The 18,983-nt window shown below is 38.9% G+C and overlaps 1 protein-coding gene across 2 annotated transcripts; it reads right to left on the reverse strand.

Annotated features, from left to right (window-relative positions):
- Positions 1–8,549: 8,549 nt before the first annotated feature.
- Positions 8,550–11,203, reverse strand: gpr185b (G protein-coupled receptor 185 b). Of its 2 annotated transcripts, none has more exons than XM_084404569.1 (2): positions 10,989–11,203; positions 8,550–10,139 (listed from the first exon to the last, which is right to left on the reverse strand). In XM_084404569.1, the coding sequence occupies exon 2, from the start codon at positions 10,132–10,134 to the stop codon at positions 9,160–9,162; it is 975 nt and encodes a 324-aa protein (XP_084260695.1). In that variant the 5' UTR covers positions 10,135–10,139; positions 10,989–11,203; the 3' UTR covers positions 8,550–9,159. The 2 variants fall into 2 exon arrangements, with proteins under 2 accessions (XP_084260695.1, XP_084260694.1); XM_084404568.1 differs by having other exon boundaries at positions 8,550–10,160.
- Positions 11,204–18,983: the final 7,780 nt, after the last annotated feature.

Below are 18,983 nucleotides of genomic sequence, written 5' to 3' on the forward strand. Positions count from 1 at the left end.
TTCCTCAGTGTGGTTTGTTTCATTGTAATATTTCCATTTCAATCTATTTATACATTTAATGAATTTATTGTTTTTTTTAGATGTAATGATTTTTTTCTTCATACAGTATTTTTTAAACTCAGGAACTATCCAGTGATCATAGAAAGCCTGGACTTTTTTCTTTTTTGATTTCCAGGAATGAACAATTGGGATTAATAAAAAATCTCTTTTTTGTGTGGAATAATATCTAAAACATTCAGTCTGTTTCCCCATAGAGTCACATTCAAATGTCAGGGCATTTATTTTATTATTTATTTACATATGTACTCTAATATGAATAAATTAAAACTATTGCTGAAATGGATATCCACTCCAGCAATATCTACACATTTTTTATTTATTGTTTTAATCATGCAGTAATCACAATCTACTACAGGAAAAGGACATTCATTGGCCAAAGTGAGAGGGAGAAAATAGAGCAAGCATCAAGTACCTTTTCTTGTATTACACAACCATTACTCTTAATCTCACTGTCTGTCCATCCTTCATTAAACTCTGTCTCTATTGATTTATGGATTGTTTCCTTCAATTTATCCCTATCATTTTCCAATTATGCTTTCTCATCCCTCATAAATTGGCAGAGAACTGAGGGTCTTGTTCACCTGATCCAAACTTTGAGGAAGGTCTGGTGTGTCTCCGTCACAGTCGTGACTTGCAGCAGGTCTGATCAATTGTGTGAATCTGTGACGCATCTCTCTCCAGTTTGTTTCTCTGTCTTCACTTTCTCCTTCTGCTATTTGTTGCTGACAAATTGAGTTTTTAAAGTGAATGAGCCTGTTTGCTGTAAAATGTTTTTAGGGGATGCTGGAAATTACTGTGACCGGGAGGGGACATGTTAGGGGGCTCACTTAGTTTTGGAACGTGATACTGTATATGCCGTGGCCACATGATAATAATTTGTGGGAACGTGTTATGTTGGCCACGAAATAATTTTGTCGAGGTAACGTCATCCTTATGTTGTGGCCACACGATGTGAAGTCATGGCCTCCAGTTCCTATGTTGAGGGAACAACATATTTTTACAACACACATTTCTTATGTTACATCAGTATGTGATTGAAATTAAAATTTAAAATGTTTGAATAATTTGTTATTATTATTAGAAAAATAATATTTCAGCTACAAAAAGAAAAAATATATTAATCCCATCCCATTGTCTTTCAAACTGATATGTCGGCTATTTTATTTTTGTTTAATTTTTCGCTTGATCTCATTACCCAATTAACGTTCTGTGTTATCTATTAGGCCTAGTACCATATAGCCTTTGTTTTGTTAACACTGTAAAATCCAGACAGTTCTGCCTATGAAGCTTTGATTTTATATGACTCTATTTCTGTATAGGCATACTTACGGGAATTTTTCACTTTATGGGAATTTGAGGCTATAGGGCCCTAATAATAATAATAATATACAAATATTACACAGACTGTGAATAGATTTAAATGGGTGTGGGATGGGACACATCAAAATATGTTCTTGTAGGCCTATATTTTTTAACCGATTAATCGCAACTAACATACAAGTTTGTGTTTATATAATATATGTACACACACATGTGTATGCATATACAGGTGCTGGTCATAAAATTAGAATATCATCAAAAAGTTGATTTATTTCAAGAATTCAACTTAACAGGTGAAACTAATATATTATATAGACTCATTACATGCAAAGGGAGATATTTCAAGCCTTTATTTGTTATAATTTTGATGATTATGGCTTACAGCTTAATGAAACCCACGAAATCAAAATCCCAGAAAATTAGAATATTACATGAAATCACACAGTAATTACACAGTGATACCATGGTCATTGAACCAGGTTTTGGTTCTTTTGGCAGTGTGGGCAGGTGCAAATCCTGCTGGAAAATAAAGGAAGCATGCAGTGCTCTGAAAATGTCCTGGTAGACGGCTGCGTTGACTCTGGATTTAATAAAGCACAGTGGACCAAAGTCCTCTTTTCTGATCAGAGCCAATTTTGCATCTCATTTGGAAACCAAGGTCCCAGAGTCTGGAGGAAGAATGGAGAGGCACACAATCCGAGATGCTTGAAGTCCAGTGTGAAGTTTCCACAGTCTGTGTTGGTTTGGGGAGCCATGTCATCGGCTGGTGTTGGTCCACTGTGCTGTCCACTCAACGCAGCCGTCTACCAGGACATTTTCAGAGCACTTCATGCTTCCTTCAGCAGACAAGCTTTATGGAGATGCTGACTTCATTTTCCAGCAGGATTTGCACCTGCCCACACTGCCAAAAGAACCAAAACCTGGTTCAATTACCATGGTATCACTGTGTAATTACTGTGTGATTTCATGTAATATTTTGATTTCGTGGGTTTCATAAGTTGTAAGCCATAATCATCAAAATTATAACAAATAAAGGCTTGAAATATCTCACTTTGCATGTAATGAGTCTATAATATTAGTTTCACCTGTTAAGTTGAATTCTTGAAATAAATCAACTTTTTGATGCTAATCTATTTTTATGACCAGCATCTGTATAAAATAGGCTATGTGTGCCATGGCCAGGACAAAACTAAGAGAACCGAAGATGTCCTATCCCGCTGGTCATCGTAGGAAATAGATAGTGAGTTATTGTCAGAAAATGGTTTAGAATTGCTTCTTTCCTGTTTGAGTTGTCTAATGGAGAATGAGACCATAAAGAAGGCTCAGTCTGATTCAAACACAATTATGGGGCAAACAGTAGCAGATGAGCTTGTAGTCATACGCCAGATGAACTAGCTCACAGTCAAGAGTGTTGTTTTCTTTGGTGGCTCTCAAGACTTTCTTTCTTTATTGTCTTATTTAAAGTTATTTAAAAGTGGAATAACTGTGTATAAAAAGAGGATATATTATGTGGCGTTCTATATGTTTGTGTCCTGAAGCAGTTCTCGTGGTGACTGTCTCAGTAATGCTGTAGTGTGACTCAGTGCTGTTGAGGCGGTGATACTGTCACCTCTCAGTTTCTGTCCGCATGCGTGGGCGCGCGCGCCCGGTGACTCATCCCTGCTTTTCACCGTGTGTTGGTTCGTGAGCGAGTGAGTGAGTGAGTGAATGAGTACGCAGGTTATATGTGGGTAAACCATACTGTCCTGCCTCCTCTCTCATTCATTAGTTGTGATTCATCCAAATTACCAGCAGGAAGCGCAATTTCTCACTTAGTCAACCATTCAATCGAGGGTGAGTTCATCGTGTCGGAACATCAATTTCAATGTTTTCTTTGTGTTTAATATACAGGCGAACTCCATTAACCACAGTCCACCAACCTTTTCTTTCTCCCCTTGTGTGCGTGTATGTGTGAAATAACAGGCAAGAGTTTACATTGCTGCTGAGGGAAGCGAATCTTTACCTCAGCACGCGTTTGTTTTCAGTTTCAGCTTCAGCTTCCACCGCTGCGCATTCACATTCCACAGGACATCACATTTCGCTGGCACTTTTTAAAGAGGTTTTGTCATTTTGTGCCACCCAAATCGCATTAAATTTGATTTGTTGTATATAATGCTGCAAATCAAATAATCCTTTGAAGGTGAATCATGGCGGCATGTGACACAGGGCAGAAAAGCGTAGGCCTACGCTAATTTATTTCTAACTCTAGAGCCTGTATATTTAAAGCTACATTTTATAATAGTTATAATTACTGTTTTGCTACGGATGTGATATTATATATCGTATTGTAGCATTTAAGGGACACCTATAGGCCAACATGCTTGGTCAATTTTCCATGTTTTCCATTTAAAGTTATCCTTGTTATATTTACCTTTTAACTTTATTTGCTTCAACAAATTTAGTGTCAATATTGAATTTCAGCTAATGTATTAGGCTACCATTTATGCTATCTTACAGCAAATCAGTAGGCCTATGTATAATTAATTGGATGTCATTGGAAGTAGTATTACTATTCACTATTAGATTATAAAGATTTTGATTATAATATTTTGCTGCATTTAGAGTACAAATTTAAACATTAATATTTGGCTCATAATTAGGGCTGGAACGGGTGAAGTCACAAGGAAGATTGTTGTACAAAGTAAGGGAGTAAATATGTAATAACTGAGCATATATATATATTATATATATATATATATATATATATATATATATATATATATATATATATATATATATATATATATTGAGCATATATATATATTATATATATATATATATATATATATATGGTTTTATAGCAGTGAAGATAACTAGTAACTTCTAAAAAGTAAAAACTGTAATAGGCCTACATTTTCTACAGCAGGTGATTCCACGTTGATCGCCCCTTCAAAAGGGCGCGAATTGTCCATCACCTCACAGCGTGGGCTCAGCAAGATCTCTGGTGTTCAGATCCCACACTCACCGTGATCCTGACAGCGTTACGTAAAACGGAACGGCTCAATAATTCATACGCAACCCTTTTAAAGCTGAGCCGCCTTCAAACGATAACCCGTACCGCCGGTGTGAGTCTGTCCTTCCCCCTCAAACACACACACAGATGATAAAGACACAAAACAACCATAGGCCGTTGCTGAATTGAGTTTGCTGAATTTTATTTGACAAAGTATTCTCCTCGTTTAGTTTTTTTTTCCTTTACCCACTCTCTTTTTGTCTCGATATTGTCATATTTACAGTAATAAAAAATAAATCATTTTTAGGAAGGATTACATTCCACACTTACATTGCAATGTGTAGCATGTTCCTTTCATAAAGTGCATCGTATTTGTCAGATTTCAGTTCACAATACAAATAGAAACAAACAAAGCAAGAAAATGATCAACAACGAATACATCACAGTATCAGAGCACCCATCCACATCTCTGACCGCTTGCTAATAAGGGCCACATAATTGTGCTGACAGTTTACCTACACAAGAACTTTCCTTTAGCTCTATAAATGAGTACAAAAGTGATTGTGGATCAAAGTGAGACTTCATCAGTAACAAGAGATTTTGATTTTGGATAATGGGCTACATTTGGGTGCAGTGGTTACATAACCCCAGAGGCTCTTCTAAAGGCTTACTGTCTCTCTCCTCTTCTTTATTTTAGGAAGGCGCCTTCTCACTCTAATGTTGCCGTTGATGGGAAACACAGAGCTCTGCTTAATGGCCCAGAAACCGGATTTCAAGTACCCTAGATAAATGTAACATTTCATGCTCTTCAAGGTTATTTTTAGCAGGGCTAGATTTAGGGGTAATAGAGCTTCCATGCGGTTAGGTGCCGTCATTCAGGTGACCTCTCTCCGTTTATGTACGCCAGCAGTGACGTCATGACAAAGGACTAAGGTACGCTAGTCTCTCTCTAAATTTTTCTTCTTTCTCTCTCTATAACTCTCAAAATAAGACCCCACCGCCTGTGCTGTAGCTAGGAATGCAGTCATCTTATATTTTATCCACTACTGACTGAAGATATGTGAAATTCTAGATGGCTGGCTGCCTGACATACTTCAATTCTGTGATGATATCTGTGGTGTTAGTAATTGGATAGGTCACTTTTGAGCATGAGGCTGGGGGTGGACCATCTGTCTGTAGTCTGGCACACTAAAGGGCTGTCCCAATCCAACAGAATGCTAAAGAGAGGACTGCACTGCCGGTAGCCGTACTGGGCTCCAGTGTCCAAGAGAGAGGGTGGGATGCAGCCGTTCCCTTGGCGTTGAACATGTGCACCACCTGGTTCTCTGGGTCTATTTTAAAGTTTTTAGACCCTACTGTTAAAACTAGGGATGCACCAACATTTTGGCCGATACCGATCATTCTATATACAGTCAAACCAAAACTCATTTAGACTCCTTCAACATTTCTCACATTATCACAGTTTATTCGCTATAGTTTAGAAAATGGTTCTAAAATATGACAAGAACTCAGAGTCATCAAATCAGTTGATATTTCACTGGTTTTGGCCATCCTTCTGTTAGACTGTCTCACAAAATGAATTAGGTTGAATCACTGTCAGCTGTTAAATTTAAGTACACAATTAGATACTATCAATTTAGGTCAACTAATTACCAAGCAATGCTTAATTTTGTTCAGTCTGTGATGAAAAAAGCTTGCATTAGGTCAAAGTGTCTGAATAATATTTGGTCCCAAATTTTTATACATTTTACTGGTAGTCCACTGTATGAAGGATTTTTGGGTATATGTCACAGTTTACTTTATTTTGCTATCCTCACTTACATAAATGAACTATAGTGTCCTGCACCCACTAGTAAAAAAAATAAAAAATATCTGGTGTCTGAATAATTTTTGGTTTGACTGTATTTTAAGGCCGATAACCGATATATTGGCTGATAAATCAAAATTTGTATCATTTTTGAAAGCCTGATTACAAAAACAAAAGTCTCACCATTAAAAGCCATGTCCCAATCACACATTTATAATGTTCTCATTATAATTTTATGTAGCCAATATGACAGCACATGTTGCACTAAACTGTATTTTCCTTTTTTGAAGTGATTCCAATCATATTTCAAGCAATTCAAAACCATCATGGCGAACAGTGTGCATCTTATCATTTTAATATATCGGTGAAATTTTCTTATTGGGCCGATAACGATAACATTAAAAATGAACATATATCGGCTGATACCGATATGGTGGCCGATATATCGTGCATCCCTAGTTAAAACTATCCGCTACTAAACAAACGATATCTTGTCTGTCTTCAGTAGTCAAGCTGCCTATAATCTGGGCACAAAGCTGTATTTGGACCCCTGCAGGTTTGAAGGTGACTGTCGACACAGTCAGGTGATGTTAGAAATCATAATCCTTGTTTTTACTGATCTGATTAATGCATTAACTCAGTAAGACACTAGTAAGTGAAATTATGGCACTTTCTGCCTTGTCAACACTCTTTCTGTTTCACGTGTTAGTTTTTTTGTTTCGTTTTTGCTTTTTTTTGCTTTTTCTAGGAAACCATTGATAAGAATACAGGTACTGAACACACGCACATATACACACACACCAAAACGACATCATAAAACTCATGCCCTGATGTGTATAAAAATATACGTTTTCATACAGCATTGCATAAGAAAAATAACCGCTGCACCCCTGTACAAACTGAATCTATAGCATCCAATTGAGTACATTGTAGTGGAGATACATTACATAACGATAGAGATTTTCTGAAAAACATTGATATTTGCCAGGTGTCGTGTATTATGAGGGGTGGGTTATTTTTTATAAGTGGGCACAGTGTGACTGGTCACTGAACCCCACTCCTGACATAAGTGAGTGGTATATAAACAAATGGTCCGCTCGCTCTCGCACACAGACACACAAACAACCAGGCGTGTCACACAATCGCACAAAAAAAAAGACTGGAGAATTATTCCACAGTGTCCAGACTGTGAAATAGCTCCATGTAGAAGTCCATCAGGTTTTGTACAGGTCACTAAGAGTATTGAGGTTAGTCAGAGGGCATCTGGATGGGCTCTCAAGGCCAACTTTGAATACTTGTTCTACAATGTGAAAGCGCATCCTAGAAAACAGTACATTTGATTTAAAGAGCTGAAACACTCTGGTATCACTAACCTATTCTCAGAATCTTTTTATCATGTTCAAGTCAGGAAGTAAAATTAGCTCTGTTGATGGCCTCATTGTGATTGTAGCTCTGTCGATGAACGGTACATGCCGATTCATTATTGCAGAAGAGAAACGGTAAGGCCTAAATTAAGATTCTCTGCTGCAAATGAGGGGTCGTCGAAGAACAGCTGTGACATTCATTCCCCCCTCGAAAACGCAAGGCTTTGTTATGGTCATATTTCAAGCTCCACAAATATCTATGCATATAAAATATTACAGTTAATACTTTAGCTGTTAGTGGTTTCATTTGCGCCATTTTGAGAGTCGGTTTTGTCTTTTGAGTTTCTTGTGTGTTTTTGGTTGTACAGCGTAATATAAATCCAATTTGGCAGATTCAGTGATGTGTTTTTCAAATCTCACATGCCATTTCAAGGTCTTTTGGGCTGAATCTTAACTTAAGTCCCTTCTGTCCCATTTTGGCCTAGTTATCTGATCTTTTAATAGGCCTGCATGTAGATCTATTTACACACAAGCCTGCCCCTAACACTGATCTCTGATCTGACGGAGTAATTGTGCAGTCTACACACTCAGTTATATCTGATAATCGCTGGAATCATTTTGCTGTACAGACCCAAATCTTTTGTCTCATTTAAGCATTCCTGCCCCAGTTGGTCTTTTGCAGAATTGCTTTGAAAGATGTTGTCTGCATCAAATTTACAGCATTGTGGCTGACACCTCATTTCGCACTTAAACTTTCATTAACCCGCCGTTACGCACCAAAACGTGTGCTCGACAGATTCCAGAGACCCAAAATGTGTGAAAATATGATTTGCTTCACAACTTTGTAGCAGCAGATATTTTGCTGTCATTAGGGACGTAATAAACCAATTCAGTATGTCTAAACAAACTGGCTTTTCCCAGGAAATCTTCAATTTATGATATGAAGTTTCTCTGCAAATGACGCGTAGTAACAAATAAGAAGAGGTCTTTTTTTTTTTTCTTCTTGCATCATAATTTCAGTTAGTGAGATGGAAAAAAAAGTGATTTGATAAAACTGTCTGTAAAGCGACAGATGCCAGAAGCAGTATAATTTTCACTCGCGGGACTGTGTTTTCTTTCTGTCATTCATACATTTTTAAGTGAACACGGATATAAGTGTTAGAGGCGGGATTGCAAGGGAATAGCCTCATTGTATCTGCCACTGTCCGTGGTTCTGAAAGCACTCCCATAGCATGAACGTGTACATGAAAGCTGTTTACAGCTTTCTTCACACAAATCAGGTCTATTTTGTAATAATTTTTACTATTAATGGTGTTATTAATAGATATATAGTATATTTATATTTGTCACTGGGCTTGTACAACATATCGTATTATCATCAGATTATCCAGATTATTCAGATCATGTCTACTATTTGATATTTTGTGCATAGAGGTGTACTATGCATTAAAGACATGCAAATTATACATTTGCAGGTTGACATCTTGGATCTCAACAGCTACTGCACAACCCGCAACGTTTGACTGGGATCCCATCAAGGGAAAACATCATATCATTAACACTGACACGGTACAAACCAATTATATGAGATAGACACAACTCATAGGTAGTCCGACCTATACATCGCTCGATGTCCTTGGCCGCAAGGAGAAGTTGGACGGCACGCATCCGCAGCAGGCTAGCCACAGGGATTTCTGGATGTCCGGATTTCTGTAAGCGTATATGATTGGGTTTATGACCGAGTTGCATGTCGCCGGCAGCACTGTTGCATACGTGTAGATCATTGGGTAGCTGGAGTCTGCCACGATCGAATACATAGCGAAGGGCATCCAACATGCGGCAAAGGTGCAGAGGATGACGGAGAGCGTGGATACACCTTTTGTGGTGGAAATGGCCATGAACTGGTGCTGAACAGCGATTTGCTGTGCGTGGCGGAAGGCGATCTTACAGATCTGTAAGTAAAGCTGCATCATGAGGGCAAACACCAGTAAGAACGTCACAGCGAGCACCACAGCATTGTTCTTGGTGACCGGCCGGCAGATACTGCAGCTGGCCTCGTCTCGGAGGCAGTTCCAGCCGAGCACTGGCATTAGGCCCAGGATGATGCACACCAGCCAGATGAGAACCACCACGACATAGGTGAATGTCACCGTGCGCTCTGTGTGGTAGGTCAGAGCGTTGTAGAGGGACAAGTAGCGATCCACTGTGATGGCCAGGATGTTGAGCACTGATGCGGAGAAGGCGGCGATCAGCAAGCCGACGGAGATCAGAGTCGCGAACTCTTTGTTCAGCATATAGATGAAAACGAAGTTGAGAATGAGGCCAAGTCCTGCGAGCAGGTCCGCGAACGCAAGGCTCCCTATCAGAATGAACATGGGGGCTCTCAAGGTGGGCGTGTAGAAGAGGATGGCAATCACGATTGCATTCTCGCAGGAGATGAGCGTGCCTGTCACACACAGTGCAATGTCCCACGGGCTAACGGGAAGAGGCCTCAGCTCTGCCGTCCGCACCGGTGATGAGTTCCGCACATCCAGGAGATTCCACGTGCCCGCCGTGGAGAGGGAAGAGGTGTTTTGAAGTTGGTTGCTCATTGCTGCTGCAAGAGAGTGAATCATAGCTGATGGTGGGGGAGGGAGGGGGTGAAAGAGAGAGAGAGAGAGAGGGGTGCGGTAGTGAAGATAAGAGAGAATGTGTATGTCAGTGGAAAGGCAGTGAGAATAGGATATCTGTCAAAAGAAATATGCCCGAAGCCTCTGAACTTGATGACACAGTCTCTTGTTCTTAGGGCAGTCAATAAAATTACTAGGCTGAGTATGATATTATGCGTTCACAAAATTTGTCATTAGCTGGAATTTTCAGATTTTATAATTATTGCTGGCAAAGTGTTGATTTGTGGTTAATTAGAAATTAAATAGTCGTTGAGCACTTGCGAGGCGCAATTATCACATTTTGAACCACCAAAACAATGTAGCAAATTGCATCCGGACGAGCTGTAAATATGCAATATGTCGCTTAGTTTATTGCTGCATGTGCATTTCATTGGGAAAGGGCTATTAATCAAGCACCAGTCCTGACAAAACGCACGCACTTCACTTTGTTTCTATTTTTAGTAATTGGCTAAAAATAAGACGCGCCACCTCAGCGCACGGGTCTCTTATGAAGGCATCGTGTATATGCTTCCAGAATCCACAATGATGCGCTTTTTCCTGACGCCATAGACGCAGACACATTTGAACTCGTTCATTCATAAATTTCCACTTCACCGACCTGGCTATATATAAACTGACCAGGAAAAGACTGCAAAGGACTCGGAGAGGTCAAGCCTCCGGCAATTTGTTTAAATACACTGGTGCCCGTTGGAAACCAATTATTGCAATTCAATGACACGTTTAACTAAGACATATTCATACAAAAGAAAGCACAAGTGCGCATCAGCATACGGTACCTCAGTGCCATGAAGCTGCAATGCCTTTTTCTCCCCCGAGCTCGCGCGCAGTCCGTGCCTGTCATACGAGAGGAGATGGAGATGAGAGGGGAGATGGAGGACCCAGAAAGAGACGGAGAACAACATAAAAGAAGAACTAAAATGCGCTTTGTTTCACGTAGTTGAGTAAAACCGTCATCTTTGGCGGGTTAAGTCCTGTGGAAAAGCGAGGTGCCCGTCGGTTAACATGGCTAATTCTGTTCGTAGGACGATAGCTCTGCCTCGCTTGATATTCCCCCCATTGGACCTCAGCGATGATTCTCCCCTCTGACGTCAAGAGTCCTCACAACAGTCATGATCGAGTCTGTGAATCAGAGATGCTGTGGACGGAATATTAATAATAAAACACGTTCAGACAACAACACGAATCCCACTATAAGGTACAAGAGACAAGCGCGTCTCAGTCTGTGTCATTCCCCCAGTACCGGACCCATTGTCGCCGGCAACTGCTGCCGCTTTGCGCAAAGCAACTCAATTCTTTCTCCCTTTTTCTCCAAGATTACTGACCACACCAAACTGTCCAGCTCACACAAAGGCAAAGCACCACTGTCATTTGTTTTAAGTAACAAAATCTGCCTACTTTGCGCGTTTATGTTGTTATGTGTCTCCCTTTTATGACTTTCATGTGTTTTTGCGGGATTTTACGCAAAATATTGACACCCGAAAATTCTAAAGGTAGATCTTTTTAATCGTGATGATTATGTAACATCTCGATTCAGAGATCTAATTTAGTTGTTGTCTTTGTTTTAAGACGGATTGTAGTGGCAAGGATGAGTGTTCTGTGGCGCGTAGGTGCGTCTCCCACTATGAGGACACTTTCAAATACTCCAACAACAGATGTCTTTACAAGGCTGTTTATTTTTAGAAAGTCGCATTTCCTTGAATTGTGCATCTGATAGCAAATACTGGCAGACGGTTATGAGAATTAGTTTTTGGAGCTGTAAACGGCATACAGGTTTTACCTGCTGTGACACTTGGGGCTGTTCTTATACCTCACAAAAACCTGTTAGTCACAACGTGCAAAAGAAAAACTGGACAAGGAACTGTACAGGATCAGACAAACAATACATTGCTGGTGGCTTTTGTTTGTGTGCTGAAAATAGAGACACAGTGAGAAGGGAGGGCACTGAACTGTTTAAAGGAATGCTGTTTTCATTGCGTTTTCCCTGACAGACAATCTTATGAATAAGTAGTCGTGATCAGAATTACAATAAGTCTCAACATTGGTTGAGCATCGGCCCTGCAATGTCTATTCATTGATGGGAGCTCCTACCAATCCCCTTCACTCTCACTCCCCCATTCATCTTCTCTGCACAGCATTGTGGGTAAGCTATTACATCATCACTCTCTCACACCTTTCTTACAAGTATGCATGCACTGTTACAACAATAATCTACAACGCCTTTCTTCATGATCACTCCCATATACTCATTTTGATGCACATTTGTCAATTAGCAATGCTGTTAAATCAATGCACACTCACATGGTTGGTATCTGAATAGACACAGGCCTATTTATTTGTCTCTTTAAAATCTACTTATTTAAATCAACTTGATTTGCCCTAGTATGTTTCTTAGCTCTGTTTATCTTATTATTTGTAAGCAGCTACTGCCAACAATTTACTTTCTGTTAGACCATATAAATAAACAAGTGCATGTCAATATAGTGCTTAAGTTGTCCTGAGATACTGTATTGATGATTAAATAAATGCATTGCAATCCCTCCATTCAGCTGAGAAGACTATTACTGAACCCATGTCGACCGCGCAAAAACCTGCTGACGCTTTCCAAACGCTGGAACTCGCTCGTCAGCAGATGCTGTAGCATTGTGTGCGCGAGTATGTGTGCATGTGACTGCCTCATCAAATGTATTTATCTGCTGTGAGCATGCCAGTGTGCTTCTATTCACTGTCTGTTTGAGAGCAGCAGCTTAAACACTCGCAGTGTGAAGGTTTTATTTACTGAGATTTTCCTCAGTCGCAGCTCTCTCCAGTTTCAAACTGTTTTCAGTCTCCAGCGAGAGAGGCTCTTTAATGCAGCACTCTGCTTCTTCCAGGCTTCTTTCTGCTTCCTGTCTTAATGACACTGATGTGTATCTCTTGAGTGGGTGGAGCAAGCTACTCCACCACAGAGTTAAAAAAGGGAAGACGGCAATGAGAAATGGCACTGTTTTTGAGGTTTACACATATTGAAAGCAAACATTTCTCACGGTCAAGGATTTAATGCTCAAAGTCAGTGTTAGTTAGAATCATAGATCGATAGATAGATACTGCTCTAAACAATGGCACCTGTGATGCAAAACTACTGATGGCTGATTAGAAAGGTCAATTATATAAGAATTGACTGAAATGTTATTATTTAGCCAATTTTGAGGTTTGTAATGTGCATTGAGCAGATAATAGCAGTTATGTATATTGATTGATAGATGAGTTATTAGTAAGCATGGGTGAAATTTGTCTAAAATATCACATGCAAGAAAGGTGGTAAAAAAAAGCTAGAAAGCTGTTTCCAGTCCAGCTTTTAAGCAGCCATCTTCTTCAGAAGGTGATAGTCTGCTAGACAGAGGCTTGACCTTTTCTTTTCCTCCTAATTTTTCCCTTTTTGTATGCCTTTAACTTCAATTTAGCTCCTTATCCATGTGTCAAACTGTAATCATTTCCTGTTTCAGAGAGAAGTGAGTGTGAGTGCATCAGATGGACGAAGAGAGCAAAGATGTGGATTTCGCTATAAGAAATTGATCTGAGTGTAACGGATTAAGGTTCACACCAAGAACGATAACTATAGCATCCACACAAGTAGACGGTGTCATTGATTATTTTAAACAGGCACTGCAGTTAAGTGGTCTGTCACTTTAAATGCTGGAGCTCTTTTAAGCAGGTCGATTCTGATTTGCTGTCAATGTTTTTATCGTTAATTTGCTGTAAAAAAATTTTTTTGAAAGTGATTCCGACAATATAGTTTCTCTGTCATTATCGTTACAGTTGTGGTGCGGACTCTGCTATTCTTTTTTTATTCTTCAATTCTTAGAACTTTATGGTTATCGTTACAGTTAACGTTATTGGAGTGAATGGATCAATGATGAAATCATTGACCTTTTAAAATCATTTCTAAGTGATGTTTTTTTGAAAATGTAAAAATACCGAAAGTTTACTGTGAATGGAAGAGTTAGGGTTAGGGGACAGAATATACAGTTTGTTCAGTTTAAAAATCATTAGGTCTATGGAATGTATGTCCCCATAAAACAGGGAAACCCAACGTGTGTGTGTGTGTGAGAGAGAGAGAGAGAGTGAGTGAAAGAGAGAGAGAGATAGCTTACATTAATATCTGCCCCGAGCTGGTAATACCATGGGTCTAACTGGGTCACTTTTCCCATCTAATAATGGCACTATTATACCTATAGGCGCAAATAGCTATTTATCACTCCTCTTCTTTCTTTTTCCATCCGATCTCTCTCTTACTTTTGTCAAGATCTCTTCTTCACTCGATGGGGTATTAGTCTGCAGCAGTAAACTCATGCCCAGTGGGGTCCGGCTGGCTTGCATGAGCGGCAGGTCCCCATGTGTGAAGAGTAATCCCAAGGGGGGCAGAGACAAGTGTTAGCATCCACTCAGGATAGACTTTTCCACAGCTTTCACCCAAAGCCTCTCTGACTGATGAGAGCATGTCATTTCATATTAGCCCTAAGAGGGAGACAGCAGGGGTTTGGGCAATTGTGTATTTACGGAATGTGTGAAGATGATAGAGGAAGACGGAACCTGATAGCGGGTCAGATGAGGCAAAAGCCAGCCAGAAAGAAGACAGTAGGGCTTAAGGGAGATGGAGTAGACTGAGCAATTTTGTACATATACAATTAAAAACTTTGCATTATACAATGACAAGACTTTCTGCATATTTTTGGAACCTATTGTCAGAATGACTTCTGTCAATCCATCATTTAGTTTGCTTTGAAGGGAACATTCTTCTGTGTATATTGTTGGTTTCCCATTTGGAAGTCTGCTTATTTTTCTAATTTCTCCTTAGATTTCACAACAACTTTTGGTGCGTTCAAGTCATGTCGGAAAGATCGTATATACAAGTCGAGCGCACATGAACTCCACCACAAAGTTGTAATACCAGAAGCTCCGAATTTTTTTTTAGCCCAGATCTGTATGAGTTGGGGAAGTGTCAGTGAGAAACATGGCGGAATACCACAGTACTTATTTAGCGGTGACATTCTCAGGCTTTTTTTTAACAGTAAGCTAATTGCCTGCACAAAATATGATAGCATTGTAATATAACAATATAATATGAAATAATAAAGTGGCTTCTTAAATTCATTAAAAACATAAAACACTACTGATGTACATTCTTTGTTCTTCATTTTCTAGAAATATAGAGTTAAAAACCTTGCTATATTTTTGTGTAGTTAAATAAGAGTAGGTACACTGACATTATGCCCCAACGAAAGTGACTCATTTCATAAACACGACTTCCCAACTTGTAAATACAAACTTTCCAGGAGGACTTGAATGCACCATTTTTATCAGAGTACTCATCTATTAATTCTCTAAAACACTTGGTTATTTTGCTCTGGAATTAGCACCCTTAGCCTCATCTTTATCTTACAATTACTGAAGAGATGGCAAAGCTGATCTCTAGTCAATGCAAAAGGGCAATGGCTGTTGTTCACTCTGTTGAGGAGTCCATTGGGAATTGTTCTAAACGATTCACTGATCTTTAGATAATATTCCTCAACTGTTGAACCAATTAGCGGTTTCTGCTTGTACAGTTCCCATGTGCACTGCTGTTAAAATTATAATCCTGTTCCAGTTGTGCTCTTTTGCATGATTAGTATTCAGTTCCTTTGAGACAGAAATCCACACATTTTAAATATTTATTTTCACCCACCTTGTGAAGACTTAAAAAAAAAGAGAGACAAATGCATATTTTACTGGGAATCTGCATGCTACAAATGTGTATGTTTCAATAATTGTACATGTGTAATCACATTTGTATCAAGAATACACTCACACATTCAGATAAAAACCTGTTTCTTTCACTGAAGATCAAAGAGAGGCTCATTGTTTCATGTCTAGTAAATGAGAATGAAGTACAGATTATCTATCTACCGTCTATCTGTCTGGTTATCTATCTATCTATCTATCTGTTTGTCTGTTTATCTATATATCTGTCTGTCTGGTCATCTATATATCCATCTATCTATCTGTCTGTCTGTCTGTTTATCCATCTGGTTATCTGTCCGTCTGTCTACCTATTGTTCTATATATCGATCCATCCATCCCTCATCTAACCGAGGCAACTTTCATCTCACTGGACGCGTTCTCATGGCAACCGATAAACGGTGAAACAATTCTTTTGCATGAGCCGTCTGATGATTACGCATTTTGTATAAGCAACCAATATAAGCTATACATTTAAGAGTTAATTTTGTTCGCAAGTGTAGCCTTCATGTGTAATCCTGCATCTGAATCACCGAGCCTCGGTCGTGCTTCTGCTTGCGCACGGCAGGTAGGGTGTTCTTCCTCTGCAGTGGTTTAAGTGCGCGTGGATACGTGAAGGATGACGTAGGTCTACCTCGAGGGGCACGGCAGCACTCCGGGAATCACGAAACTCTTTCTCTGTGAGATCCGTGTTCTGAGGCTTTCTGGAGCATCTTCAGATGCATCTCTTTGATCTCATACCAATTATTGATTGCTCATAGCACGGTTGGAAAAAACTAAATCTCTTCTTTAACTAGTTTGCCCCACATCTCAAAAGTAGGCCTAGCTGTATTTTAAGACGCTGGATGTGGTGTTTCACTGCATCGACGCTGAAAATAATTATAGTGACCTTGAAGATTATTTAATTGGGACCAGTAGCATTAGACAGACAGTGAGTTTTAATTTACACCGCTGGGTGGCAGCAGAAAGCTACATCCAAAATAATCACTCGGTCGGTAGTTTGTGGGGGTGCCCCTTACTCACGAACAACTTTATACATCCTTTGAGATAGTAACTAGACAATTATGATCTGTAATTAAAGCATTTGTTGGCAGGTTAATTGGGAATTAGAAAATAGTCAAATACAAAATATTTACATCACAGTCCATGTGCACTTACCATTCACTGTCCCCTGTTTTTTTTTTTCTTCAATCCTCCGGTCGTTCAAAAGTCGGTCATTCTTAATTGTTTTTTTTTTTGGTTTTTTTTGGTTTTTTTTTTTACTTTAACATGCTGAAAATGCATATATTAACTATTCAATCTATGATACCTCAACTAGGCCTATAACTTATTATGGGGAACAAAAATGTAATTTTTTCTGTCTACTATAGCCATCCAGATAAGTGGAATATTGATTGATAGTGGTGCATATAAACTGTGAGTCAGAATTAAGGAAATAATCTTTGCTACTTTATAGTGGTTAATTTATTCTCTTTTCTGTCTCCCCCCCCCCTGTCCCTGGTTTGGTGGCTGCAGCACGAGGTGAATGTAAATTGACTCAGGCCGGCATTTAGATGCCACTCAGGTGTGTATTATACATGAAAGCACATGTCAATTTGTGGCAATTTCATATCTGTCTAATGACAGAAAATTAGCGTCTACAGTATTGTGGATGTGAAAGAGCGCCTAGGAGCTAATAGCCATTAGAGCTTATAATGGTGATGGATGTAGATGCAAAACAAGAATTGTAGTACAAAAAGATCATACAATTAATGTGACCGTTCATTTTAACGGCTATGTACAATCATATAAGAGAAGTCAGGGGAGATAACAGCAGTTTACATTGAATTTGTTGTTGCACTGGCCTCGTGATTTTGATTTTAGCAATGACTAAACTGGTCTCAGAACAGCATGTATTTCATTGTGTATATATTCTATTTTCGTTTGAGAGTTGAGAGTGGGTGTTACATGGCAAGAGATGCTTTTGGCCAGTTATGGTTAATGTGTTGGAGAAACTATGGGACAGGGACAAGGGTGTAAAGCACTCAAACACACTAAAGTTTTCTCACTTTACTCCTACACAATTCTTGAACATCTTATTACGACTTCATTTCATTGTGTGCAAATCACTTAAATGTGTAAAATGGAAATTTATTTCATCCATTCATGTTGAAACTACACACCTTTTTTTTTTTTTTTTGTGGCATTAACTGAAAATGTGCAGGGGATTTTTGGTTCCCAGCATTCAATCTGGGGACTAGATTTGCAGAGTAATCGTACATTTGTGAAAGTAAATGTGAATTTGTAAGTGTAAGTTTGTGAAAGTGTTTTTTATTATTATTATAAATAATTAATAATAAATAAATAAATATTTGTTTGTTTATTTATTTATTTTTAGAACAAGATGCAGAAATAGAGAGACATGCTAGCGTTTAATGAAATGTTACACTAAGATTAAGAATAGTTATGGTGAAGTTTTGAGGGGTTTGGTTGGTCAAGAGTGCAGCTTGTGTAGGTGAAGTCGGGTATAGGCTATAGCTGTATATCACTGTGCAAATATCAGTGGTGTAAAAAGTCTCTTCTCTCTTGCACTTCCTGCTACACCAAATAAATGTTTAGTATGCTAAAGCTGTTGCTAGCTAGCTACTAGTAAACTGCATTACTTTGACCTAAATTCAGGTATTTTTCTTAAGAAACCTCATTACGGACCAAAGTCCACAATATAATTTATTATTTAAAAAAAAAAAAGTACGTCCACATTCTTGATAGCACATTAGACCTGATGTTGTGATTGTCTGACCCATTATGACCTGAGTCTGAATGTTCAGAAGAACAGTCAATCAGCTCGATGTGTTGCAACAAGTCATATTTCTTCTTCGATTCCCCTTCCTAATAAACACCCTGCTCCAGTCTGAAGTTTCTGAAGCGTTACTGTAGTGTGTAGAGCATTAAGAGAACTGCAGTAAAACGAGAATAGATGAATAAGCATTAATCTCTCAAACATTTCATAGATATCTGTTGTCAAGCCATCCAGATGT

This window comes from Rutilus rutilus (assembly GCF_951802725.1).
Source record: "Rutilus rutilus genome assembly, chromosome: 3".
NCBI classification, from domain to species: Eukaryota; Metazoa; Chordata; class Actinopteri; order Cypriniformes; family Leuciscidae; genus Rutilus; species Rutilus rutilus.